At 50.5% G+C, this 25,072-nt stretch overlaps 3 protein-coding genes across 11 annotated transcripts in view; 1 reads left to right on the forward strand and 2 right to left on the reverse strand.

The window, feature by feature from the left end:
• The window catches only part of NUMA1 (nuclear mitotic apparatus protein 1), a 74,290-nt gene extending 64,872 nt beyond the window's left edge, over positions 1-9,418 (forward strand). For 5 of the 7 annotated variants that reach the window (XM_063096015.1, XM_063096017.1, XM_063096016.1 and 2 more), the window contains 11 exons: positions 1,383-1,451; positions 2,926-3,045; positions 3,157-3,375; positions 3,496-3,653; positions 4,935-5,181; positions 6,063-6,291; positions 6,963-7,099; positions 7,437-7,613; positions 7,891-8,007; positions 8,134-8,346; positions 8,703-9,418. In XM_063096015.1, the coding sequence (XP_062952085.1) occupies positions 1,383-1,451; positions 2,926-3,045; positions 3,157-3,375; positions 3,496-3,653; positions 4,935-5,181; positions 6,063-6,291; positions 6,963-7,099; positions 7,437-7,613; positions 7,891-8,007; positions 8,134-8,346; positions 8,703-8,714 (1,698 nt within the window). In that variant the 3' untranslated portion in view covers positions 8,715-9,418. The remainder of the gene's footprint in view (positions 1-1,382; positions 1,452-2,925; positions 3,046-3,156; positions 3,376-3,495; positions 3,654-4,934; positions 5,182-6,062; positions 6,292-6,962; positions 7,100-7,436; positions 7,614-7,890; positions 8,008-8,133; positions 8,347-8,702) is intronic. The other 2 variants (XM_063096018.1, XM_063096020.1) reach the window with 2 other exon arrangements.
• IL18BP (interleukin 18 binding protein) lies at positions 4,277-12,710 on the reverse strand. Its single transcript, XM_063096021.1, has 7 exons — positions 12,682-12,710; positions 12,253-12,340; positions 11,677-11,883; positions 10,869-10,992; positions 10,634-10,781; positions 9,480-10,413; positions 4,277-4,797 (listed from the first exon to the last, which is right to left on the reverse strand). The coding sequence occupies exons 2-6, from the start codon at positions 12,278-12,280 to the stop codon at positions 10,333-10,335; spliced, it is 588 nt and encodes a 195-aa protein (XP_062952091.1). The 5' UTR covers positions 12,281-12,340; positions 12,682-12,710; the 3' UTR covers positions 4,277-4,797; positions 9,480-10,332.
• A 2,240-nt stretch (positions 12,711-14,950) lies between these two features.
• The window catches only part of RNF121 (ring finger protein 121), a 75,296-nt gene continuing 65,174 nt past the window's right edge, over positions 14,951-25,072 (reverse strand). Inside the window, exons 7-9 of one of the 3 annotated variants that reach the window (XM_063094194.1) lie at positions 18,743-18,876; positions 18,043-18,144; positions 14,953-16,362 (exon numbers count right to left, since the gene is read on the reverse strand). In XM_063094194.1, coding sequence (XP_062950264.1) covers positions 16,242-16,362; positions 18,043-18,144; positions 18,743-18,876 — 357 coding nt within the window. In that variant the 3' untranslated portion in view covers positions 14,953-16,241. Of the gene's footprint in view, positions 16,363-18,042; positions 18,145-18,742; positions 18,877-25,072 lie in introns of all 3 variants that reach the window. The other 2 variants (XM_063094195.1, XM_063094196.1) reach the window with 2 other exon arrangements.

Raw genomic sequence — 25,072 nt, forward strand, 5'->3', positions numbered from 1 at the left:
CATGGAATCCAGGCCCAGGCTACTCAGGAGTACGGGGTGCTGGGCCCTCAGGCCTCATCCCACTCATCCCAGGTCGGCCTCTCCACCCTTCTGAACCTCCTCTCATCTGTCAGGGACAAGGGGCAGCATAGGCATCATCCTTCCCATCCCTGAACCACTGGCAGACTCAATCCTGAAGATTCCCAAACCTCCCAAGTCCTCTTTCTAGCTAGGGATACCCAACTAAGAGGAAGAGCAGAATTAATCTGTGGGCCTTGTTTTTAACACAGTGCCCTTCTTTCCCACAGAGTATAGATTTATCAAAGCCGTAAAGGTGATATGCATGGCAGCCCTCAAAGGCTAGGGAGGGTTGTGGGCTCAGGATGCCCACCCATCACCCTGAGCATGGCACAGAGATGTCTAGAGCAGGAAGGCCAAGGTTGAGAGGAGCAGAAGGGTCTGTACCAGATAGGGGTCACATGGTCTGACTGTCTCTCCCTCACAAGGATGTTTCTGTGCTGCCCGAGACATCAAGGCCATAGCGCTGGTGTTTAGTGGGAGCTCCCTTTCTCCTCCACCCTCCTGTCTAGTCAATTCAGGCCTGCTGAGGAGTTGGACTCTCCTCCAAGGAGCCTGAGATGATGGACAATCAAACTGAATAGCAAACAGTTAGCAATGGAGCCCTTGCCTCTTCCCTCTGCTGCCCAGTCATGCTTGAACTCCCACAATGCCTGGAGAAGACAGGGGTGCTTGTGGCTGTTACATTTCCTCCCGTCCCCTGCCTCCCTGTGCTCTCACTCTCTGTGGGAGTGGGATGAGCTTGGAGTATGTGTGCTGCCCCTGCTCTTGTCTTCCAGTTGTCTGTTCCCCCAGTACTAAACACAGTGGCCACACTGCTAGCATCAGCCCTAATGGCCTGTGGATATGGGGAAGAGGTCTGAGCATCTGTGGGCTTTTGCTTTGGCAGTTTCTGGGAGGAGGGAAGGATGAGTACTCGTTGAATATCTCTGCTAGACTTATAGACCAGGTCCCCTATTCCTACCCCCAACCTGGAGGATTGGGGCTGGGGAGTGGTGGCAACAGCAAGGTGAGGTGTCAGCTCCCTGGTGTCAATTCTGCCAATCCTGGTGGCTGCAGGGGTTGGGCAGGGCTCTGTCTCTGCAGGCTGTGATGGAGGTGACTATGGGCAGGTGGCCCTGGCAACATCTACATGTTGGGTTGCCTCACTCAGGCCCTGCTAACCAGCCTGAGCAGCAGGTAGTTCTCTAACTGGAGGCCAGAGAAAGGGCCTGAGTTTCTTCTTCTAGGAACACTGAGAATACTAGTCTGGGGAAACCCTATTATTTATCTGGATATCCAAGGGAAGGCCTCCTGAGTCTTCTGTGTTCCTCTTCCCTCCCCAGGTGGAAGAACTGAGTAAGAAGCTGGCTGACTGTGACCAAGCCAGCAAGGTGCAGCAGCAGAAGCTGAAGGTGGGACACTTGGGGAATTGGCATGGCCTTTGGCACCTGAGAGAGGACGGGGCGGAGGGGGTGATATGGGGCAGTTCTCTAAGCCTTTGGGCTGTGGTGGGTGTGGTGACAGAGGACCTCGGTGCCTAGCAGCCTTGGGAGGTGTGCCTGTGGCTCAGGAGCCCCCACATGTGCCTTCTGGGAGCTCTCAAGGGAAGACCCGCGTGGTTCCCATCCCTCTAGCTCTTCACTGTCCCCTACAGCAGCCACTAGTCACATGTGGTTATTTAAATTTAATTAAAATTAAATAAAATTAAAAATTCAGTTCTTCATTCACACTAGCCACATTTCACCTGCTCAATAGCTATGTGTGGCTAATGGCTACTATATTGGACAGCGCAGATACAGAACATCCCATCTTCACAGAAGGTTCTCCTGGACAGCACTGGTCTAGTCTGGGCTCAAGGGGTAAGAGTGTCAATGACACTGAATATCACAGTATAACTTAATAATATTAATGCTTTCAACTATGTTACCTTCTTTGGCTTAATATTTGCTTTTTGCTATTCTAGGCTTCATAGCCTTTAGTCAGAGGCAAAGGAATTGGGCAAAAGTGGCACTGGGACTGGCTAAAGCCCTGGTGGGTTTCAAGAGTTGGGAGCTCAGAGCTTCATTTCTCCTGCTCACCTTCCACCTGCTCCACACCATGTCATGATTATGTGATAAACAGATGTTCATTGTGCTCCTTTTGGGGGCCTGCCCTGTGCTAGGAGATATAGGAGAGGCAAGGACAGGATGCTCCTATTCAGTATTACAGCAAACCAAGCACTTGCTGGTATTGCAGGTAGTTGGAGAATTAGACCCAAGCCCTGCTCTTAAGGAGTTATGATCTGGATAGGAGGCATTGCTGGCATCACAAATGAGCCCCAACAGGCTTTGGAGTTAGGTGGACCAAGTTCAAATCTTACTCTTCCATTTTAGTCACTGTGACCTGGTCAATTTGCTTAAATCTCTGAACTCAGTTTCCTCATCTCTGAAATGAGGTTAATGGTACTTCTTGGTGGTTTTGAGGAGAAATGAGTTCACGTGTTCTCAGTTTACATGCAAGTGCCTAGCTCTATGCTCTGTACCCAGGTGTTCCCTGATCATCTGTTTGCCTTAACTCCTGACTGTGTGCACATGGAAAGAGGATGAGCCATTTTGTGAAGGCAAAGATAGGGCAGTCAGAACTCTGTCAGAGAGCAAGCAGATGGCATGAGCTGGTCAGGGAAAGCTCCGACAGAATGTGAACTTGAAAGATGTGCAGTATTTCAGTAGGTTGTGGTTGGGGGGACTGTATGTATTTGGGGTGGGGGTGGGGTAAAAGGATTTTTTTCAGCATCCTGAGAGAATATGCAGGAGTCTGAAACACTTATGGAGCTCAAGCAGCTAGGGCAGGTCAGTGGATTTGGGTGAAGCAGCCAGACTGGCCTCCCTGATTAGCCTTTCTTCTCAGGCTTTCCAGGCCCAGGGAGGCGAGAGCCAGCAGGAGGCCCAACGCCTTCAGGCCCAATTGAATGAGCTGCAGGCCCAGTTGAGCCAGAGGGAGCAGGCAGCTGAGCACTACAAACTGCAGGTGAGAAGCCCAGCCCTGGCCTACTCTGCACTTCTTCCTGCCCTCCAGCCTCTGCCTCACTCCCACCCCCCACCCTACCCCACCCCACCCCACCTCCGTCTGCCTACACAGATGGAAAAAGCCAAGACCCATTACGATGCCAAGAAGCAGCAGAACCAAGAGCTACAGGAGCAGCTGCGGGGCTTGGAGCAGCTGCAAAAGGAAAACAAGGAGCTGCGGGCTGAAGCCGAACAGCTGGGCCATGAGCTGCAGCAGGCCGGGCTGAAGACCAAAGAGGCTGAACAGACCTGCCGCCACCTTACTGCCCAGGTGCGCAGCCTGGAGGCACAGGTAAGACTGGCTGGAGAGATTTGCCTCATCCCTGTCCTGTTGGACCCCTGTGCCCTCCTGTCCTTGGCCACTCCCGCCTTAGGCATTTTTTTATAATCCTCATGGCCCTCTCCTTCTCAGGTTGCCCATGCAGACCAGCAGCTTCGAGATCTGGGCAAATTCCAGGTGGCAACAGATGCCTTAAAAAGCCGTGAGCCCCAGGCTAAGCCCCAGCTGGACTTGAGTATTGACAGCTTGGATCTGAGCTGTGAGGAGGGGACTCCACTCAGTATCACCAGGTCAGGAGGCACCCTTCCTCCCTGAGTCTGTTGTTCACTGAGGGCCTGCTCTTTATTAGGCTATATCCTGGGCAGTGAGGCTAGTGAAATAACTAAGATGTGGTTCCTTTGCCCTCTGGAAGTTTATTCTTAGAGGAGAGGAATACAGAAAAAGTATTACAGGTGTTATGCTAGATGTTTGTTTAGGGCATAGTGGGAGAAAAAAAAGCAAGAGGTCAGGAAAGGCTTTGTGGTGGCTGTCGCTCCTGCAGGATCTTGAAAGAATCTTTAGGTGTGTGCATCAGGTAGACAGAGGAGACTGCGCAAGCAAAGACAGGAAAAAGCCTGGCTGGGCAGGAATGTGAGGTTTGGGAAGGCTCAAGGCCCCCTTGGAGGCTGGTGTTCAGACATGATCCTAAAGGCATCAAGGAACCTCAGAATGTTTTGAAACTGAGGAGTACACGGTTAGATTTGCATCTTGGAAAGATTATTCTGACAGCCAGTGCAGAAATTAGGACTAGAAACACATTTATTGCTTTTATTAAATAAACATGTATGTTGCACTTACTATGTGCCAGACATTGCTGTAACAGTTGCAACTAATTCATTTATCCCCAACAACTCTCTGAGGTGGGTTCTATTATATCTCCTTCAACAGATGAAACTGAGGCACAGAGGGGCAATCACTTGCCCAAAGTCCCACGGTGGTGGAGCTGGGGTTTGAACCTGGGCAGCCTGGCTCAAGTCCTTGCTTGCCACCACTCTGTTGCCTCTCTCAGACACCATAAGTCTAGGTGAGAGGAGGTGAGGTGGACCAAGGAAGGACATGAGCATGGAGAGGGTGGGGTTAGGACAGTTATTCAGGAGGCATGGTGCTTGGGCTTAGTAGGACAGGGATGGAGGTAGGATTGTACCCGGGCTCATGGCTTGGGGGCCTGGGTGGAGATTCAGGGGAAGAACAGACAAATGGGCTTCATTTGGGAGATGTTCATTGTGGAGTAGCTGAGGGCATGCAGGGATGCCTGGGGAGATTGGATATCTTGGTCTGTCTGGAGAGCAGGGTCTGGGCCACGGCAGAGATCTGGGAATTGCCAGTATGGAGGTAGTAGAAGGCATGGAAGTAGATTGAAAGGAGGGCCCAGGTCAAGGGCTGTCCTGGATACCTCTGAAAAATCAGAAAGATAGGGAGCTTAAGCTCATCTGCTCATAATAAGTGTAGGAAATGGTCACTTTGGAATAAAGGGATGGACAAAATGTCTTCTAGCCCCAGGAACCGCACTTCAGCAGGTTTCCTTTCCACAGCAAGCTGCCTCGTACCCAACCAGATGGCACCAGCGTCCCTGGAGAGCCAGCCTCACCCATCTCCCAGCGCTTGCCCCCCAAGGTAGAATCCCTGGAGAGTCTCTACTTCACCCCCATCCCTGCTCGGGGTCAGGCTCCCCTGGAGAGCAGCCTGGACTCCCTGGGGGACGTCTTCCTGGACTCGGGCCGTAAGACCCGCTCTGCTCGTCGGCGCACCACGCAAATCATCAACATCACCATGACCAAGGTCAGGCTACTGGGAGTGAGGCTGCAGGCCAGTAATGCCCACTTCCTCTCAAGGGATCCTCAGTCAGGAGCAGTCCATATAAGAAAGCTGAGATCTTGAGAAGGGCAGTGACTTGCTCAGGACCTCCTCTGTAGAAAAGGGCAGGGCTGAAATTCCACCCCTGTCTCCTGACTCTAAGGCTAGCGTCCCCTCCACGTGTAGCACTGAACCTGTGCAGGCTGAAGGGAGAGAATACAGGAAGTTGCAACGCATCCTGGGCCTCCCAGCACCCCCCTGTGCAGCTGAGTTGCACTGTGGCTGCCCAGTGGCCTGCTTACCAGGCTGTGGGCTCTTGCTTCCACATCTCAAGGAAGAGGTTGGGGAGAAGAGAGGTACCTCTGGTGCAGAAGGGAGGACCTCTATGTGTGGGCTGCCCTCTGCTACCAAGAAGCTGGAGAAGTTATAGAACATGGTTGGGGCCTTGGGAAGCTTATTCTGAGGGACAGCAGAGGCTGTGGAATGAGCGTGACTGTATAGCTCAGGAGACAGGTTCCAGCCCCAGCTCTGCCACTTTCTTAGCTGTATAAATGGGGGCTAGTCATTTCATTTCTTTGTATCTCTTCTCTAAAATGGGCTGAGAACACTCTGCCTTCCCTCCTTCAAAGTATGTTAATAGACAATGAAAAAGTGGATCCAAAAGTGTCTCAACAACCTCAGCACTTTGTGAGGGCTTCTGGCAACAAGGCCCATTTCTCGAAGGTGTGCAAGCTAAGGACCCTTGCAAAACAGTGTGGGACATGTGCAGACATGTCCTGGGATGTAGGGGCTTCAGGAGGGCAATGGGAGACTTTCTCATAGTGTCCAGTCCCATCCCACTGCAGCACATTCATTCTCTCTTCCAGAAGCTAGATGTGGAGGAGCCAGACAGCGCCAATTCATCTTTCTACAGCACGCAGTCTGCACCTGCTTCCCAGGCCAGCCTGCGAGCCACCTCCTCTACCCAGTCCCTGGCCCGCCTGGGCTCTCCCGATGATGGCAACTCAGCTCTGCTCAGCCTTCCTGGCTACCGGCCTACCACTCGCAGCTCTGCTCGTCGCTCCCAGGCTGGGGTATCCAGTGGGGCCCCTCCAGGTGAGAAGACTGCAGGGAATTACCACACCCAAAAATTAGACTGGAAGTGGATCCTGGCATAGGGAAGAAGCAAGCTTTTACAAATCCAAGGCTGGACTTCTTGCTACCTTACAGCGCCAGCACCAGCACTATGTGCTCCTCCTCCCTGCAGTCTCATGGCCTTGCCTGTCCATCGAGGGGCTGTGCTGGAGTAATCTCAGCCAGAATGAACCAAGGATGCTCACATAAGGGGCCTAGGATTCCCAGCATGACAATGACACTTCGGCACTGGGAGTCATCCAGGCCCCTTCTCGGGCAGTGATGGGCTGCTGAAGGGGCCAGGCTGGCCAGACTCTTCTTGGAGGCTCTTGCCCTTTGGGCTCCAGGGACCCACTGGGTATCAATTCCAGGCCCTTAATTAGTTTCTCTTGGTCACCACGCCTTAGCAGATAAATAAGATGTAGTCAGTCTTTGCAAGTGACCTCTTCTCACCTCCCCAGGGAGACAGCAGTGGGCAAGCCCCCATGGTAGAGGTGGACCATGTGCTCCACTCCTGTACCTACATCACAGCCGGACTCTGCTGTACTGGGCTTGAAGCCCATGGGGTTGGTGGGAGGCTGGCAAGACGTCAGGGCCAGTGGGCAACCTGCTGACTCTAGCCCCATTTGCTGCAACTTCCCTGCCCTCCACAGGAAGGAACAGCTTCTACATGGGCACTTGCCAGGATGAGCCTGAGCAGCTGGATGATTGGAACCGCATTGCAGAGTTGCAGCAGCGCAACCGAGTATGCCCCCCACACTTGAAGACCTGCTATCCCCTGGAGTCCAGGGTGAGCCCTGGGGTCACTGTGCTGGGCCTCCCACCCTAGTGCCACCTGCTGAGGAGGGTGACCTTCTCATGCTTCCAGATGGAAGAGCCAGCAGTGGGGAGCTGAGGGTGATGTCACTGTGGGTGGGCAAGAGCTGAGAGGAGTCTGCTTGGGACTGCTCTTTGTGGGGCCATTTGTCCAGGTTGTAGGTTGAGAAGAGAACTGGAAGGCGGGGGCCTTGTGAGGTAGGAAGGATCCAGCTGCTCCAGGCAAGTGCAGAGAGTTCTGGGGAAGCCCCAGTTCTTGTTCCTCCTCCGTATAACTGGGGTCTGCTGACTGCTTCTTCCACCCCGGGCAGCCTTCCCTGAGCCTGGGCACCATCACGGATGAGGAGATGAAAACCGGAGACCCCCAGGAGACCCTGCGCCGAGCCAGCATTCAGCCAACCCAGATAGCTGAGGGCACTGGCATCACCACCCGGCAGCAGCGCAAACGGGTCTCCTCAGAGCCCCACCAGGGCCCTGACACCCCCGAGGTAGGCGACTTTGGCTCCTGTGCTTTGTTCTACCTAGCACTGTGCCCAGGTCAGGCCCAGCTCACCAAGTTTGAAAAGTGGATTAAAGAGGAGCCTTCTATCCAAGGGCCTAATGCATGGATGGGGACTGGTGGGAAAGGAGGCCTCTGGCTCAGAGGTGGGGAGGGGAGCAGGTTGTACAAGATGACTTGCAAGGTTCACTTGGCTCTTAGAGGCCAAGATGATCTGGCTTGGGATGTGTTGTCTTGCCACTGTCTGCTTGTGTTCTTCCTCGTAGTCGAAGAAGGCCACCAGCTGTTTCCCACGCCCCATGACTCCCCGGGACCGACATGAAGGACGCAAACAGAGCATTAGTGAGGCCCAGAAGAAAGCGGCTCCAGCTGTTGTTAAGCAGGTTAGCCTGTGGGTAAAGGGGGCTGAGGGGAGGCCCTACTGGAGCTTGCTTGCAGAACACTGGGGCAGCAGGCTAGCCTGGGAATGCAGCGGTGGATTTTCCAGTCTGACAGACCCTCCCCCACAGGCTGACCGGCGCCAGTCAATGGCCTTCAGCATCCTCAACACGCCCAAGAAGCTGGGGAATAGCCTTCTGCGGCGGGGGGCCTCAAAGAAGGCCCCGTCCAAGGCCTCCCCCAACACCCGCAGTGGAACCCGCCGCTCTCCACGCATTGCTACCACCACAGCCGGCACTGCCACTGGTGCTGCCTTCACTGCCACCCCTCGGGCCAAGGGCAAGGTGGAGGCACTGGCTGGGAGTGGGGAGGGAAATCTGCTGAGAGTATGGGCACCTCCCCCAGACCAGCCCATAGGGTGGCATCCAAGGTAGGGCTAAGCTAGGCCACTGGAGGTTGGGAGGGGGTTAAGAGAAGGTGTCCCCTGTCCTCGTTAGCTGTTCATTCTTGAAGAGAGGAGACAGATGTCCCTATTCCCACTGAGAACACCCAGAGCTTCTTAGGCATAGCCAGCAACTGGCAACCCGGAGCTAGATGTGTCCAGGGCTCACAAAGCAGGGGATCCCAGGTGTGTGTGGGAGCAGGAAGCAGGCTGGCATCATGAGTAATATCTGGCACCGTGACTGTGTGTCTCTTTCAGGCAAAGCACTAAAGGGCCGGTACCAGTGAGTGGCCCCACCTGTGTCCCTGTGGCTGACCTCGCCTGGTCCTTCTCTACTGTCCCTCTCAGTGCCTTCTCTCAGCTCCCAGGCCAATGGTGACCAAACCCCTAGAGACAGTGATGCCTGCCTGCACCTTGGCACCTGGACCTTCAGCATCTTCTCTAGACACCTTCTCAGAGCTGGCCCAGGAGGCCTGGAACTTGGACAGTGTGGGTGCTCTCTCTACCTTGCCTCCTGATTTTTTCTTAGAGCAAAGTCACTTCATCACAGCCAGATTTGAGGCTGGCTTTGAGTGACTGGGTCCTCGGGCCCAGGCAGTCTTCCTCTCAGCCTCTGGATCTAGAAGGGACCATTGGAGGAGCAGGCCCTGCTTCCTGCTGCTCCTGGTGGCTGGGCCTAGCAGGGACCCTTGCTCTTGAAGTCCAGGACTGGGCATGGCCAGGTGGGAGCACCCACACCCAGGTGCTCCCGTCCATCCAAGGGCATAGGTGCCCAGAGGATGCTCTTTTCTAGGATAGATGGGCTCTGTGTCTTTTTTTTGGGGGGGGGGGGACCTTCAGCAACAGACCACACCCCACCTTCCCCAGACTTGCACTGGGATGGAATTTGGAGTGATGGGAAGGTTTTTAAGGGCCAGGGATGGATCTTTTCTAAATGTTATTACTTGTAAATAAAGTCTATTTTTCTCCCTTGAGTGGTGAGCTGCCTTGATCTGTGTGACAAAAAGAGGGATCTCTGGGCTCTTCATTACCTACCTTTGTCCCTGCGGAGTCTTCCAGACACTTCCCTTCTTTCATCCATTCCTTCCTCTTGGGAACACATTTTCTCCAGGATCTTCCCATACTCAATTTCTGGCCTGTGTTCCCCTGAGTCTGGTTTTGTCTTTAGCTTGCCAGTGGCAGTCCCTCTCTTCCCATAACTCCCTCCTGGGACAGGCATAGTTCCTGTGAGTGAACTGAGGCCTAAATGACTGAGCAGATGTCAAAACGCTTCCACTGAACAGTACTTTATGAGGACCCACTGTGGGCCCTGCTAGGTATGACAGATACAGTTATGGATCAGAAGTAGTCACTGCCCTCTTCCTTTCCCTGGTACAGTCCATTAGAGTAAAAAGAAAAGAAAACAACATGAAGTCAGTCAGTGCAGAGTGTGGACTTCTCTGAAGAGGGGGCGTTTCAGCCAGGCTGCAGAATTCACCTGCTGGGATGGTGAGGAAGAGGGGACCAAATGAGCAAAGGCGCAGGAGGGAGTTGTCTAAGCAAGGAAGATACTTGTAGGCTTCTGGAAAGTCATGTTGGAGGTGTAGGCAGGGCCCTTGATAGTGAGGCTAAGGCACTGACAGGTCTTGGAAGTTTCTGAGCATAAGACCAGTGTGACGACCAGGACATTACAAAAGCTAATCAGGTGAGTGGACAGAGAATAGCAGGCAGGAGGAGGAAGCATTAAGGAAACAGTAGTGATTTTCTAGTCTCGTCTGAATTGGTGTGAGGGGAGAACTAAAGCAAAGGAGGGGACAGCAGGGAGTGGTCAGGGAGGATGAGCTGCTCGCCTGCACAGCCTGTGGGCAGAGACCGTTCACATTCCAGGTAGGGAGTTCTCAGGCTCTGGTCAAGGTGGTGCTGTTGCTGGCCCTGGGCTTTGGCTGGAGGGTGGGGCTTGAGTGGGGGGCAAGCCTGTCTTCAGCCCAGCCTGGGGATATAAAGGCAGATAAGGATCAGAGCCAAGGAATGGAGGGACATCTCTTGTCACCTTCCTCCATGCTATGCCTCCCATGCCCGGCTCTTAAGTTCCTTTTTGTCTCCACCTCAAGGGAGCATTAGCTTGGAGGCTGCTCTGGCAGAGCCCACCCTTTCCTCCACACACAGAAGCAGAGCTCCTGTCCCTGGAGGCCTTCCCTCAGGTTCCTTACCCAGAGCTGGGCCAGGATGATGTGATGCTGGACAACTTGTTCAGGGTCCACGAACACACAGGAGAAGTTGGTGCTGCGCAAGGTGGGGCTCAGCTCCTCCAGCACCAAGGCCCTCCACAATTGGGTGCTTGTGCTCCCATGCTCCCGGCTGGCGCAGAGGGGAGGGAAAGGTCATGAGAGAGCCACAGAAGGGGACCTCCCTCCCGCCGGCCAGTGTAACTGCTGCGACCCTCACCTGGTGTTGCCTTCCTGCAGCCGGCCTGGGAGGTGCTCGATGAAGGAACCATTGCCTAGCCAGTAGAGAATACTGAAGTAGGGGAAGCGGCTGCAGGCGGTACAGGACAAGGTCAGCGTTCCATCTAGGGACACATACAGCTGTTAGCCCTTCTATACACAGGCCCTCCCCTCTGCCAGGCTCTGCCCTGCCCACCCTGCCACCTCCCCGCAGTCCCCAGAATCAGGAACCTGGAGTACTGCTGTGTACATCACTAGGCAGGAAAGTCCATTAAAGGGGAAGTGCAATTGTCTACAAGAGAGGCCCTGGGCCTGAGCATGGGAACTGTGAGGAAGGGTCCTTGGCTCATGTGCTGACTCCTCTTCTGAGCCTGTTTCCTCAGGAGGACCTTTTTTGGTGCCCAACTCTGTTACTGCAGGAGCCCAGGCCAAGGAGGCAGCTCTAGCAGGCTGCTGCCCCTCTGAGGACCAGAGGACAAGCAGAATCCGGGAGGAGGGGCTGGGCTATGTAGTAAATTGTGATCAAGGCTCCTGGAGATCCTCTGACCATTCCTTCTGAGCTCTCTCTGTTGCTTTTGATAAGGGGTATCTTGGGAGCTGGGCCCTGAGCCCACACCCATGCATGCTGCTGGGTTGTGGAAGAAGAATGGTGAGCACTTGGCCAAGTTGGCCTGGCTGGCAGTACCTGGCATAAGGTGGCACCGAGAGAGGGGCACTCAGGAGTCAACCCAACCCTTCAACCCTCTGTGCCCATACCCTGCCCTCTGACCCCTGTGCCCTCCTGGACCCCCATCATAATTACTCCTTACTCAGTGGCACTTCCGCTTCTGGCCAGGTCACCTCCAATGCTGGGCACCACTTAGCTGCTGGGAGCACTGGGGGCTGGAAGGGGCAGGGGTCCTTGGCGTTCCCAGCTGAGGCAGTGGCAGCTGCAATGGGCTGAGGTAGAGGTGTGGCTCTGGTCAGGAGAGTGACGATGTGGGCACACAGGAACAGGACCCACAGTGGACTGGGATCTGAGGAAAGGAGAGTCACAGAACTCAGCAGCTGCCTGGTAATGCTCAGCATCCTGGCTCCTACCTTGACTGGAGTTGGAGTTGCTGCCTGATTAAGGATGTAACTCCAGCCCAGATTTTCCTGGGCTCTGGCCAGGAAATCAGAGGGAGTAGAAGGGCCCCTCAGCCCCCACCCCTTAGCCCTTTTAAATGGAGCACAGAGCAACTTTGGAACAGAGCCAGAGCCACAGCATCTGGATAGGTGTTTAAAGCAATAATACAGTTGGGTTGGTGGAGTCCACCTGGGGGTGAAGGCTCAGGGTTAGCCACACTGCTCCGTTCTGTTCACAGACCCCACCCCACCTGCCCATGCATAGCCCCATGCCCCACCTGGTGTCCAGTTCTGTCTCATGGTCATGATGCATGTGTCAGGAACTGGTGAGCCTGGCTCTATATATCTGTGACCACTTCCTCCTCTCTGGGGAAAGTTGGAGGAGGAGAGAATGACGACCTACTTCTCCCACATTTTCTCAGAAGCTCACCTAGATCCCAGACATGTGTGTGGTGCTTTTTCCTTTCAACTCCACAGCCCCTCTATAGTTTGATACTGTCCTTCCGTCCCAACTGATAACTCCTAGAGAACAGGCATCTAGCATAGGCCCTTTCAGCACTTAGAAACAAAGCTGGGAGATCATCTAGTGACAATCTTCCCCCACCCTAGCTCTTATTACCATTAATAGTATGACGGTTATCTAATCCAAACACACCTCTTCATTAGGTATAGAGAAACTGAGACCCAAAGAGGGACCAGGAACTTACCTAGTCATAGAGAGGCAATGCTCACTCCACTGTCCAAGCTGGTTCTGGGAAAGGCAGGATGCAGTGAAATCCTTCTGGGAAAGGACCGCCCACCACTCTCTATTTCACTTTCACTTTAATTCTAACTGGGGAATCCACAGTAGGCACTAACAGAAGGCAGCTGCTGCACCTCTTCTTGAGCCAAAGCTCACAGTGGCCAGAAACCTTCCTGTTAACTCCCAAGCCCCCTACTCTCCAGATTCTATCAGACTGGGATCTTTAAACCCTCCACCCCTCCCAGGGTCACCAAGGGTATGAACTAGAGGAGAGTCTCTCACAGATCAATTTTCCCGTCCTGGCCAAGGGTCGGGACTTTAGTATCCACATCCATTCTTCAGACCAGGCCTCCAGGTCTGTATAAGCAGGCCTCTGCTTTCTCTTCACATTCACACAGATACTCAAGAGGATAACCTTCCCAGGCACTGGGGACCTCAGGTTGGATAATTTTGACCATTTCAGGCTCAGTGCCATACCAGCTCATCCACAATCCACATCCTGGCCTTTCTCAGGCTCCCCACTGCCCCAAACACCATCCCCAGGGTCAGCTGTGTCACGCCACACCCACACCTCCTCCTCACTTTTCTCGTCCTAGCCCCTCTGGCCAGAGCTACAGGCCTAGGTTCCAGAGAAGTCCCTAAAAGGCCTCACTTTTCAGAAGCTCCCTTCTGGGAGCTCCAAGGCCCAGTCCAGCTGTGTCTAGCTCACATGAGCCACGCCACGGGACACATGTCAAGAGCACCTACTGCCCTGTCCACAGGAACTCTCACAGCCACACTGAGAACTTGGGACACAAGCTCCAGAGAGCTGGCCCCAAGAGGAGGGGAGGGCACTTCCCGGGGAAGAGGCAGCATGGTCCAGCCCCGACTCCAGCAGCAGGAGAGGCTATCAATATGTTAATCTGGGGCCAGCCCGTGGCTCACTCGGGAGAGTGCGGTGTTGAGAACACCAAGGCCCCGGGTTCGGATCCCATATAGGGATGGCCAGTTAGCTCGCTGGCTGAGCGTGGTGCTGACAACACTAAGTCAAGGGTTAAGATCCCCTTACCGGTCATCTTTTTAAAAAAAAATATATATATATATATGTTAATCTGGTCACTGATGGGACAAATGCGCTGGGGCTGGGGCAGGGCCAGGTCTAGGGTGAGGCAAGTGAGGCACCTAGGATGCAAACTCTAAGGAGGCCCTCATTTTCAGGGCTGTGCAAGTATCTGTGGAAGCAGAAAGCCCAGGGCTGGGGGATCCAACGCATGCATATACCGTGTGTTGACCAGAGTTGCATGTCTGAGGTTTGTGATTTCTGTGACCAGGAGGATGGGAGAGCTGATAATAGAGCCAGGGAGGCCAGGAGATGGAATTGGGTTTAGAGGATGCATCAGGAACACAGCCAGCTGTAATCCCTAATTTTTTTGTGTGGAAAAACCAGATTCACATTCCTAATTTAGACAAAGGAGACAAAGTCACATCCTCTTCTCTAGGTATTTAGCTCACATTTCTCCTCTTCTCAGTTTCTCTCTTACCTCCTGCCCAAGAGGCTCTTAGGCTGCAAGACTCAGGGGAAATTTCTTTCCAGGAGCACCAGTATGTCCAGGAGCTAGTAGTCAAGGCTGCCTAGGATTTGTGAGAGACACAGTCCACTGGCACACGGGTGGGGGATGGCAGGGAGAGGAGATAGGACTCTATCTCAGAGTGTAACCAAGAACAGAGTTGGGCCACTGGGAGGTTATGGGACTCAGGACTGTTAAGTATGAAAAGAGAGCCTTGGGCCCCCTCAGCTGGCCTCAGTTTCTCACATGAGCCTGATGTGGCAGTAGGGGGGACAAAAGTAAAAAGAAGTGTGATCCCTGGGCACTCTGACCAGTCCCCATACCCCTGAGGATGGTCCTACGGCAGCATGAGCAGTGGGTACCACAGGAAGCTACAGCTGGGCGAAAGAAACCAAGGTTGAGAATGGCCCTGAGGAAGGCAGGTGGTGGCAGGGCACTGGCCACAGGCAGTGAGGGTGGAGAGCCACCTCAGTCTGAAAGGAGACCCAGTGATCCCCCAGGGCCCCTTACGCCACAGGACAGGAGCCCAGCTTCCCACCACTCCCAGGGATGTTGGGAGAGGAATAGAGAAAAGGCAGGGCCAACCACCCCCAGACCTGAGCTCTCAGATAGGGGCAGTAAAGGCAAGACTCCCTGAGGATGGCAGGGCAGTGGTGGAAAGACGAAAAGCAAGATGGATGTACAGTTTTCCAACCCAGCTCATGGAGCTTTATTCAGATGGGAGTGACAAGATCCTGCTTGATTCTTGCTGACCTTGAAGGGGCAGGCCCTATTGGGCCATATTCCCTAGACATCCAGAGCCGAAGGCCCTTGTATGCCCTCCTACTTTCTCCAAAACTCCTAGGACCAGAGCCGGGTCCTGCCTGGAAGCCCCTTTTCACAATCATACTCACCTAGGCCTTATCCCTCTTCCCACCTGCCCACCACTCCTTTTGTCAGGCCCAGGCGGGACGCTTGAATGACGAAGCTCATGTAGGGATATTCCCTGGGCTGGGAATCCCCTGCCAGCTTCAAAGGCACATTATCTGACAACATGGAGAAGTTGACATTTGTCATAGTCCTTCTGCCACCCGCGTGCACACATACACGTACATGCATGCGCATACACACACTCACTCAGGCTTTCAGGAAGGAAGTGATGTGGCAGTGGTGTTTGGCACATGTCACCACTCCTGGGCTGAAGGGTCAGCTTGCAAAAGGGGCCCACAATCACTGCTGCCAACAGTAGCCCCCATGGCCCAACTATATATAGATGGCATCTATTCTCGGCTGACTACAGCCCTGCTCAGGGGCAGGTTACCCAGGTTGCTGGTTGTTCCAGTTGTCCCAAGTCTTCAATGAATTCCAAGGCCCCAGAACTTCCCTTGTTGGAAGTGGCACAGATGAGGTTTCACTTGCCTTATCCAGCCTATAGCTCCCGGGCAGGGGGAGACAGACACAATACCCATCCTGTGTCCCAGACGGCAGGGGAGGGGAGACACCCCACCCTTCAGCGTTCACCTATGGCACCAGTCTGAGCTCTTTAGCTCTTCTACACTGAGTGTACCAGGCTTGAGCCCCACAGAGGGCAGGGAAGGGGAGTATGTGGGCTGAGGTCTCAGCTACCTTAGAACCCACCAGTGCTCTCAGCCTGAGGTGAGATGTTTCCTTTAAACCCAAACTGTCACAGCTCTGCTGCCACCCTGCTCAAGCAGGGAGGGTGAGGCCTGGAGGGGGGCAATTCCTATGCTGCACAATAAAAAAGGTTTTTAAATATATTCATCAAAATAGTTTTCTTTTAAAAAGCCCCCCACTGCTGACAGCCCCACTGGCTGGCTCTCCATCATCTCCCTCCCCAGCCCGGACACAGCCGGAAGGGTCCTGAGTGGCCCAAGCACCCCTTTGAGTCTTTCCCACCCAGGAGGTCTTTGTGGGCAGGAAGAAGAGTGCCCTGAGGTCCATGGCGGGTTGGGTGGGTTCTTCACTGACGTTCCTCCTGCTATTCGAGACCCAGGATGTAATTGATGCCTTGCACCAGGCCAATGATGACAGGCTGCCAGGCTACCAAGTATCGAAGCCAATCCAGCAGTTGCCCATACATGACATGAGGCCTCTCCCAGCTGTCAGTATATTAAAGAAAAGAGGCTATGTGTAAGAGCTGCATGGTTGAGCTAGCATGAGTGGGAGGGGTTTCCCAGGTCCTCCCTGGGTCTGCCCACACTTTCCAACTACTCCACAGCCTAGAGGAAAGGAAGCTGCTTTCCAGAAGGGCCCACCTAGCCTCTCCTCAACTCCCCATGTTGGAGTGAAGGGCTGAACACAGAGAATGGGGGAAGGAGGTCAGACGGGATTGGTGTGGAAGATAGGACAGACATGAGAGAGAGGTGGAGAGGTGAGGCATTGCTCTCCATGCCAACATGCAGGGAGGGCCTCCAGTGTGACACTTTCTCTAAGATGGGACTGCCAGTGTGAGTAAACATAGCCTAAGGCTGCTGTAAATGTATATGTGACAACGGCTGCAACAAGGCTGAGAGTGGGATGAGGTAATCTCAAAGGTTCTTCTAATGTCCAAAATTCAAGGTTTTCTAGGTCAAAAAAGGGGTTGAGTCTAAGGACAGAGCCAGAAGGGAGCACGGACCAGGAGGCTAATCGTAAGGGGATAACCCCTGGCAGAGGCTCACAAGAAGGCCCCATCCAGGTGCACTAAACACCCTACTGAGGCCAAGCGGCCCTGGAGATGAATTCCCTTCCTTTTGCTTTACATCTAAATGTTGGATGAGAGATGTGCAGACGGGGCCTAGAAAGCCCAGCTCTGGGGAAAGCACACGGAGAAGTTCATGAAACTGTGGGGGAACCACTTCAAAGGCATCAGAAAGATCATCTCAGCCCAGGTCCTGAGCTAAGGGAAGCCCCACACCTCAGTTTGGTCATGGAGTTACTTAATTGTGCCTGAACTGGGCCCTAGAAGAACCGAGCAGGGAACCTGAAAGGGGATAGTCCAGAGTCTCCTGTTCAGTGGCTGTGGGAGTGTGCTAGGAACAGTGTTTCCCACGTAGCTCAGCTAGTGTACAGGGAAGAGAGAACAGAGAATGATGGAGCAGACAGAAAAGGCAGCTGGGAGAACAGAAGGGAGAAAGCTGGGTCCCTGGACCCCAGGGGAAGTGAAGGTGGGGCCAGAGAAGTGGCTGGGCACTTTCCAATAGACAGGCTGTGAGGAGGAAAAGGAGGGTGAAGGCAAAATGGGGAGAGTTGGTTGGGTAGAAAGTGGCAGCTCGGAGGAGCACAGGTCCTGCATTGAAAGTAGATGGAGACATGAGGTTCCCTCAGCTATCCCTGTTTCTTGCAGGCCCTTCACTGGCACAGAGCTGGTCTCTAGCACTGCATGTCATAGGTAAGGTATCACTTATTAGTTACATAGTCTTGAACAAGTTATTCAACCTCTCTACCATTTCACTTGTAAAATATGGATAATATTATTCGGCTCATAAAGCTGCGGGAGAATCAAATGAGCTAATACAAGTAAAGCATTTAACACAGTGCCAGGCACACAGCAGGCAAGCAAGCAGTAACTAGTAGATGCTATTACTATCAATTTACCCTTGAGGGATACAGAATTAAGGTGGGAAGCTGTCCCATGTTCCACCCCCAACTTCCCTAGCACGGAAGCCAAATAGAATGGTGGACATGTTCCAGGTTGGGGGCAGGAGGGAGGGCCCTGGAGGGGCCCCAAACGCAGGATAACACTAGTCAGTGCTTTCTTCCCAATACCCACTCCCAACAAGGACTCAAACAAAGGATACGGATTGCTGAACATCCTCTTGAGGTCTACCTTCTCTTTACAGTAGGGACACGTCTGCTTTTTTCCCACAATGCACCAGCCACGGATGCAGAACTCATGGAATCTGAGCACCATGGTCAAGGGAAATGGTGGAAAGCCAGGATGGTACACCAGCCCTGTGCCAGTCTTCCAGGTGCCTGTGTACCAGCTCTGGAGAAAGGCTGCAATCCTAGCCTCACTTCTTATCAGCTGTGTGATCTTGGGCAAGTCCTTTCTTTCTGAGACTGTTCCTCCCATGTGAAGTGAGGATAATGATCCCTATCTTACAGGACTGTTATAGGGCAAAATGGAGCTAATACATGGATCTCCCACCACAGGCACAGAATGGGAGCTAAGTAAATACACACTGAATCCTGGAAGTGTTATTCAGAACAGGGGTTTTGATTCTACACAGAGGGACCCTGTCAGAGGGTCCAACCCTGGGTCAGCTAGTGCAGCCTCAGGCTGCTCTCAGATCTAGCCAGGTGATAACCACTGTTGACATAAGGGTGGGTCCAATCTGTGTGAAAGGGCAAGGAAGGCTGCAGTTTTTGCCCTCTTATGGCTCTCCTACACTCAAAGGTCTAGACAGCATGCCCCAGGTCACAACCACCTCCTTCCCTCCCTAACTGGAGCATGCAGGTCCCAGGAGAGATGTGGCCCAGGAGCTCAAGGCAGGATACACATGATTGCAGGACAGCCTATATGTGTTCTCGATGATGCCCTCTTCACTGACGTCCACAAAGATCTGCTGCCCACACACAGCACACACGCTGTCCGAAAGGTGCTTGGTAGGCATGCCCGACTCGCTGTAGAACTGGAGAAGAACAGGAGGAAAAGACAGGAAAAGCTGTGAGAATCAGCCAAAGTGGGAAGTCACCACAGAAGCCTTAAGTCTTCTGGAGAGGAGGCAAAGTGGACATCTTTTATAAGCCAAATCAATCTCACATTGCTGGGCAGATGGAAGAAAAGGGATAGACCAGAGATAAGTTGGGAAGTTAGATGTAACAGGACCTGAAGACTGGGCGGGGTTACCATCAGGACAGGGAGAATGGAAGGGAGAAGGACTCAGGGCTGGTGATCAGAAGCTATGTCAAGTAAGCCATTCTGTGACCAGACTATGGTTCCATAAGAGATGAACAACGTTATTCTCCAACATTTAGAACAGTGAAATATTGAGTGCAATCTTGGTTGGGTGACAAGGGCATTCTCAGACATTTGTGGCAGCAGCAAAAGAGGTTCAATTCTTTTGGATAGCACTTGGCATAATGCCTCAAACTGTCATACGCTTTGACCCATTATTTTCACTAAAGGAATTTAAAGAAATAAGTGGAAATGTCAAAAAAGCTTCATGCATACAGATAATTCGTTTAAGCATTACTCATAATTAAAGTATTTATAATTAAAGAGTTTGGCATTTCCTCAAAAAGATAAACATAGAATTACCATATGACCCAGCAATTTCACTCCTCAGCACGTACCCAAAAGAAATGAAAACAGGGATGCCAACATTCACAGGAGCATTATTCCTAATAGCCAAAAAATGGAAACAACCTCACTGCCCATCAACAGATGAATGGATAAACAAAATGTAGTATACACATACAAATAGAATATTATTCATCCATAAAAAGGAATGAAGTTTTGATATATGCTACACACGGGTGAACCTTGAAAACACTATGCTAAGTGAAAAAGCCAGATACCAAAGAACAAATGTTATATGATTTCACTTATATGAAATATCTACAATAGGCAGATTCACAGAGATGAAAAGTAGAGTGGAGGTAACCAGGGCCTGGGAGGAGGAGGTAATGGGGCATTACTGCTTAATGGACAGAGTTTTTGTTTGGGATGATGAAAAATTTAGGAACTAGATAGTGATGATGGTTGTACAACACTGTGAATGTAATTAATGCACTGAATCGAACACTTCAAATGGTTAAAATGGGAAACTTTGTTTTATATATAAATATTACAATATATATCCACTATTAAAAAAAATAGTTAAAAAAAAACATTCAAAGAAATGGAAATAACCATAAAAGACCACCAATAAGAGAATGCCTAAATAAATTATGGTACACACTCAAGGTATTACTAGACAGTCAGTCAACTGATGCTTAGGATATAACATTAAGTATCAAAAGCAGAGTACAAGACTGGATGCAGTATCATTAGCACCATATGTAAAGACGAGCCTAAATCTACACAAAGAAAAAAGATCAGAAGGAACTATATCAGAATGTTCACACTGGTAATGTTCTGGTAGTGGGATTATAAATGATTATTTTCTTTTGCCTACTTTTTTGTACTCAAATTTTCCTTAATGATTATATACTACTTTTAGATTAAGCCCTCCCTTTGTTGGGGGGCAGATGGCTGGTACGGGCATCTGAACTATTGACCTCAGTATTATCAGCACCATGTTCTACCAACTGAGCTAACCAACCAGCCCTTACTTTTAGATTAAAGACTATTTACTACCACAGTTAATTACAATGGATAAGCGATTCCATGCTCCAAAAAGAAATTCCAAATTTTGCATACTTTCCTTGTAGTTTATTGTTACACACCTAATAGCATTTTCCCCCTAAGGAAAAAAGGTATGTAATTTATTTGTTTAAATTTTCTAAGACCTATTATTTTTTTTCTTTTCATAGTTTTTTTTGTGTGTGTGTGTGTGTGTGTGTGTGGAAAAACACACATAACATTAAATTGACCTTCTTAACCATTTTAAAATGTACAGTTCAGGGGCCGAGCCCGTGGCGCACTTGGTAGAGTGCGGCGCTGGGAGCGCAGCGATGCTCCCGCCGCGGGTTCGGATCCTATATAGGAATGACCGATGCACTCACTAGCTGAGTGCCCGTCACGAAAACGACAAATAAATAAATAAATAAATAAAATTTACAGTTCAGTAGTGTTAAAGTATATTTACATTGTTGTATACTCAATCTTCAGAACTTTTCCATCCTGCAAAATTGTACAATTTTGCATTTATTATTATAATTTTATCTGTACCTGTAAGTTAAATTAATTGTACTTAGTCTTTTTTTTTTTTTTTTTTTTTTAAAGATGACCAGTAAGGGGATCTTAACCCTTGACTTGGTGTTGTCAGCACCACGCTCTCCCAAGTGAGCCACGGGCCGGCCCTTTCTGTATTTTCTTAATTTGGGTTTGCTGTTTTTTTCTTTGTTTTCAAGCAATTGTCTCTGAAAAAGCCAAAGCCTATCTTAGTTCAGAATGTCCTACAGCTGGGTGAGGGACAGCAATGGAGGAGGAGGGCACACAGGCACTGGGATAGGGAGTAAGGGAGAATGACACTGGGATTTCCAGAGCAGACACAGCTGTGCCTCCACTCAACCTAGGGGCTTCCCTCACTCTAAGCTGCCCTTCTGAGGAATGGCCTCTTTCAGCCAATCAGAACTGCTACCCAATCCCAAGAGTCCTCAAGGGCAGAGGGCAGAGATACCACCTTGCCCCCAGAGTCCATGAATACAAGCTTCCTGCCTTTACCTGCATCTGACCCTCTTGGAAAACCTTCTTAAGTGGCTCAAGGTAAGTTCACTTATTATCACAGAACACCAGAGCTATGACTAGGAAAACCAAAGCCCAGGATAGGAAAGAAACAAGATGGCACCAGAACACAGACTCTCTGACTCCTATCCAAGTTCTACCCACCACCCCACCTGTCAAGGCACTCCATCAACATTTGCTGAATGCTGCAGAAAGATCAGCTACTTAGCTCACTGACAGCCAGTTATCCAAAAGGTTCTGATTTGTGTATCAAGAGTGCAAAAGGCAATTGAAAAGGATAGCTAGAGTCAGAGGGCAGAGCCAAAACCTGTGGAGTCTACAAACTGTGCAACTCTCAAAGGCTGAAATCTTAAATGTTAGCATTGGACGGCACCTCTGAGATCCAGCTCTCCAGAGCTCAGCAGGCTTAGGTCCCTCTCCAGGGTCTTCTGGGCAGTTGGTAACAGAGTTGATTTACTCCTCAAGAAAGGCACACTAGCACCAATTAAGAATGGAAGCTGGGACTCTCCCAGGAAAAGAGGTGGCCTGGCCTGGAAATAAAATAGGCATTCAGCAAATGCCTGCTTACATATTCACTTGCTTGTTTCTGAGTGAATAAATGAACAAATGGATTCAGAAGAAGGTTGAAGACTTTTCTGAAATGTGTTTTGGCTTAGAATTTCCAGGCATATCAACTAAACAGAGAGAAGAGAGACCACGAGGCCTGGGTGCAGCTCTGGCATTGAGTCCCTGTGCAATTGTGTAGCCCAAGAACATTGCCACTCACTCTGGCCCACAGCACTGGCAGTAAAAGAAGTAGGAGCACTCAACTCAGGAAATGGGTTGGAGCTCTGGAGAAGAGCTTACCTCAATTCATATCAGACAGATTTCTGCCCTCAGGACACTGGGATAAAGGATGGAGGATCAAAGGGAACTTGGGTGAGGCAAGGACAATAGGAGGAAAGTCCAGGAAAATGTCTGTTAGCCACCTGGTTTCTGGAGTTCTTCCCAAGAAGCCAATGTGGCAACAGGAAGGCAGGGTCAAAGCCCTCAGACTGTTTCAACAGAGTCATCACTCAAGCCTAACAAGTAAGAAAAGCCCCAGCAACCCCCGTGGTCACAGAAAACCACACAGGAGGAACCTGTATCAAAAGGCACTGAGGCTGAGTTGGGTAAAAGACAGGGAGACAGATTTCATGTTAACCTCAAGAGCCTGATCCTCCCGTGGAAAGAGCTCAGGGGTCCATGTGGTGTGTCAGGATTAGACCTAATTTCAATCTTGTGTCACTTACTATCTTGGTAATTTTTTTTTCTCTTTTTTTTTTTTTTTTTTGTCCTTTTTTGTGACCGTGCTCAGCCAGTGAGCGAACCGGCCATCCCTATATAGGGTCCGAACCCGCGGCGGGAGCACTGCTGCGCTCCCAGTGCCGCACTCTCCCGAGTGAGCCACGGGGTCGGCCCACTATCTTGTTAATCTTAAACAAGCCATATAAATTCTTCCTTCCTTTCATCAAAATATACTGGGCACTGTATTAGTCTGATTCCTATAGCTTATAACAGAGTAACTGAAACTGGGTAATTTATAAAGAAATGAAATTTTTTCTTACAGTTTTGGAGGCTGGGAAGTCCGCAGTCCAGGGGGTGCATCTGGTGAAGGCCCTCTTTTGGGTAGAAACTCTCTACAAGGTCCCGTGGCAACCAGGGTGATACATGGCATAATGGGCTGAGCAAGAGTGCTAACCTTCTCACTCACTCTCCTTAAACAGCCATCAGAGCCTCAGAACCGCACCCATTACTGCATGAATGGACCAAGCCATTCTTTTTTTTTTTTTTGGCATCTGGCCAGTATGGGGATCTGAACACAATGCTCTAAGCAATTGAGTTAACTAGCCAACCCTTTGTTTTTGTTTTTTGGCACTGGCCAGTATGGGGACCTGAACAGATCAATCCATTCATGAAGGCACAGTCCTCATGATCCTCCATTCATGAAGGCACAGTCCTCATGATCCAATCACCTCCCAAAGGCCCCACTTTTCAAATACCATAATTGGATTTCCCATACTCTTAACACTGTTAAAATGGAGATCAAGTTTCCAATACATGAACTTTTGGGAACACATTTGACAGATAGCAAGCACCTACTAAGTAACAGCCACTGGACTAGGTTCTTAGGATATAATACTGGAAAAACACAGACCTGGCCTCTGTCCTCGTGGAACCTTCAGCTAGGGGAGATGACATTAAATAAATAAATATTTACATAAAATAAGAACTAATTATAACCATTAAAAGGGGCTCCTGACTAAGCCTAGGTCACCTGAGAAAGCTTCTTTGAGGAAGTGACAGTTTAGGTTGAGACTGAAAGGATGGGTAAGAGCTAGCTAGACGGAAAAATGCGGAAGTGGAAAGAAAAGGCCCTGAGATAGGAGGGAGCTTGGCATATTTGAGAAACTGAAAGGAGCCCAGTGCAGCTAGACAGTTGTGAGAAAGAGAAAAGCAGTAAAATCTTGTTCAGCCACATGAAGGATTTTGAACTTGAAACGGGAAGTTATCTAAAGGCTTTATTTATTACGTAACATGATAACGTCAAACTCAAATTTTAAAAGACTGCTCTGTCTACTGTGTGAAGAATGGATTGGAGATGAGGCCAACATGGATTCTGAGAGACCAGCTAGGAGAATACCACAATTCTTTAAAAGAAATAGATGATGGAGGCCTATGCTTAAGGTGATGGCTTTGGCTGACTCAGTGGCAGTAAAAATTGAGAGGAGTGGACACACTAGTGATACCAAATAGACAGATGAAAGGTCTGGAGCTCAGAAAAGAGTTTTGAATTAAAGATCTGAGTGCCATGGCAAAAAAAAGGAAAAATTACTTTTGCAAAGAATAGAGAAGATGGCTTAGATTTGAACTCAGGGAAACAATAACATTCAAGGGGAGGGAAAGTTAGCAAAGGAAACAGAAATACCAGAGAGACAGAAAGAAAACCAGGACAATGTTACAAGAGCCAAAGGGGAAAAAGCTTTTTAAGAAGGAAGGAGTGGTTGAATAACTGTGCTGATGGCTGCTGAGAAATGTACCATAATTAGAGATAGAGTCACTAGAGACCTGAGCAAAAGCTATTTCAGAAGAAGGATATGAGCAGAGGCCAGATTAGAATGGGCTAAGGAGTGAATAAAAGGTGATTAAAAGGAGACAGAAACTTTCTATAAGTTTGTCTGTGAATGATAGGAAATAGGTCAGTGGCTAGAGAAGGTGGGTCAAGAAAAGGATGTTCTTTTAGAAAACAATGTTTAAAAGATTAATGGGGGTTCGGATCCTATATAGGGATGTCCAGTGCGCTCACTCGCTGAGCGCGGTGCGGCCGGTCACAAAAAAAAAGACAAAAAAAAAGATTAATGGGAAGAGCCCAGTCAAAAGGGAGAAGTTGAAGTCACAGGTGAGAATAGGAATAGTCAACAGCATACAAGATTCCTGAGAAGGCAGGAAGGTATGGA

This window comes from Cynocephalus volans, chromosome 4, assembly GCF_027409185.1.
Source record: "Cynocephalus volans isolate mCynVol1 chromosome 4, mCynVol1.pri, whole genome shotgun sequence".
Taxonomy (NCBI): domain Eukaryota; kingdom Metazoa; phylum Chordata; class Mammalia; order Dermoptera; family Cynocephalidae; genus Cynocephalus; species Cynocephalus volans.

Excerpts from the sequence above, each read along its gene's own strand:
- IL18BP (XM_063096021.1), bottom strand. The coding sequence starts at position 12,280 with ATGACCATGAGACAGAACTGGACACCAG. Across the intron at positions 11,884-12,252 it reads GAGACAGAACTGGACACCAG|ATCCCAGTCCACTGTGGGTC; the intron begins GTGGGGCATGGG and ends TCCTTTCCTCAG. Across the intron at positions 10,414-10,633 it reads TCATCCTGGCCCAGCTCTGG|GCTGGGCTGAAGACAGGCTT; the intron begins GTAAGGAACCTG and ends TTATATCCCCAG.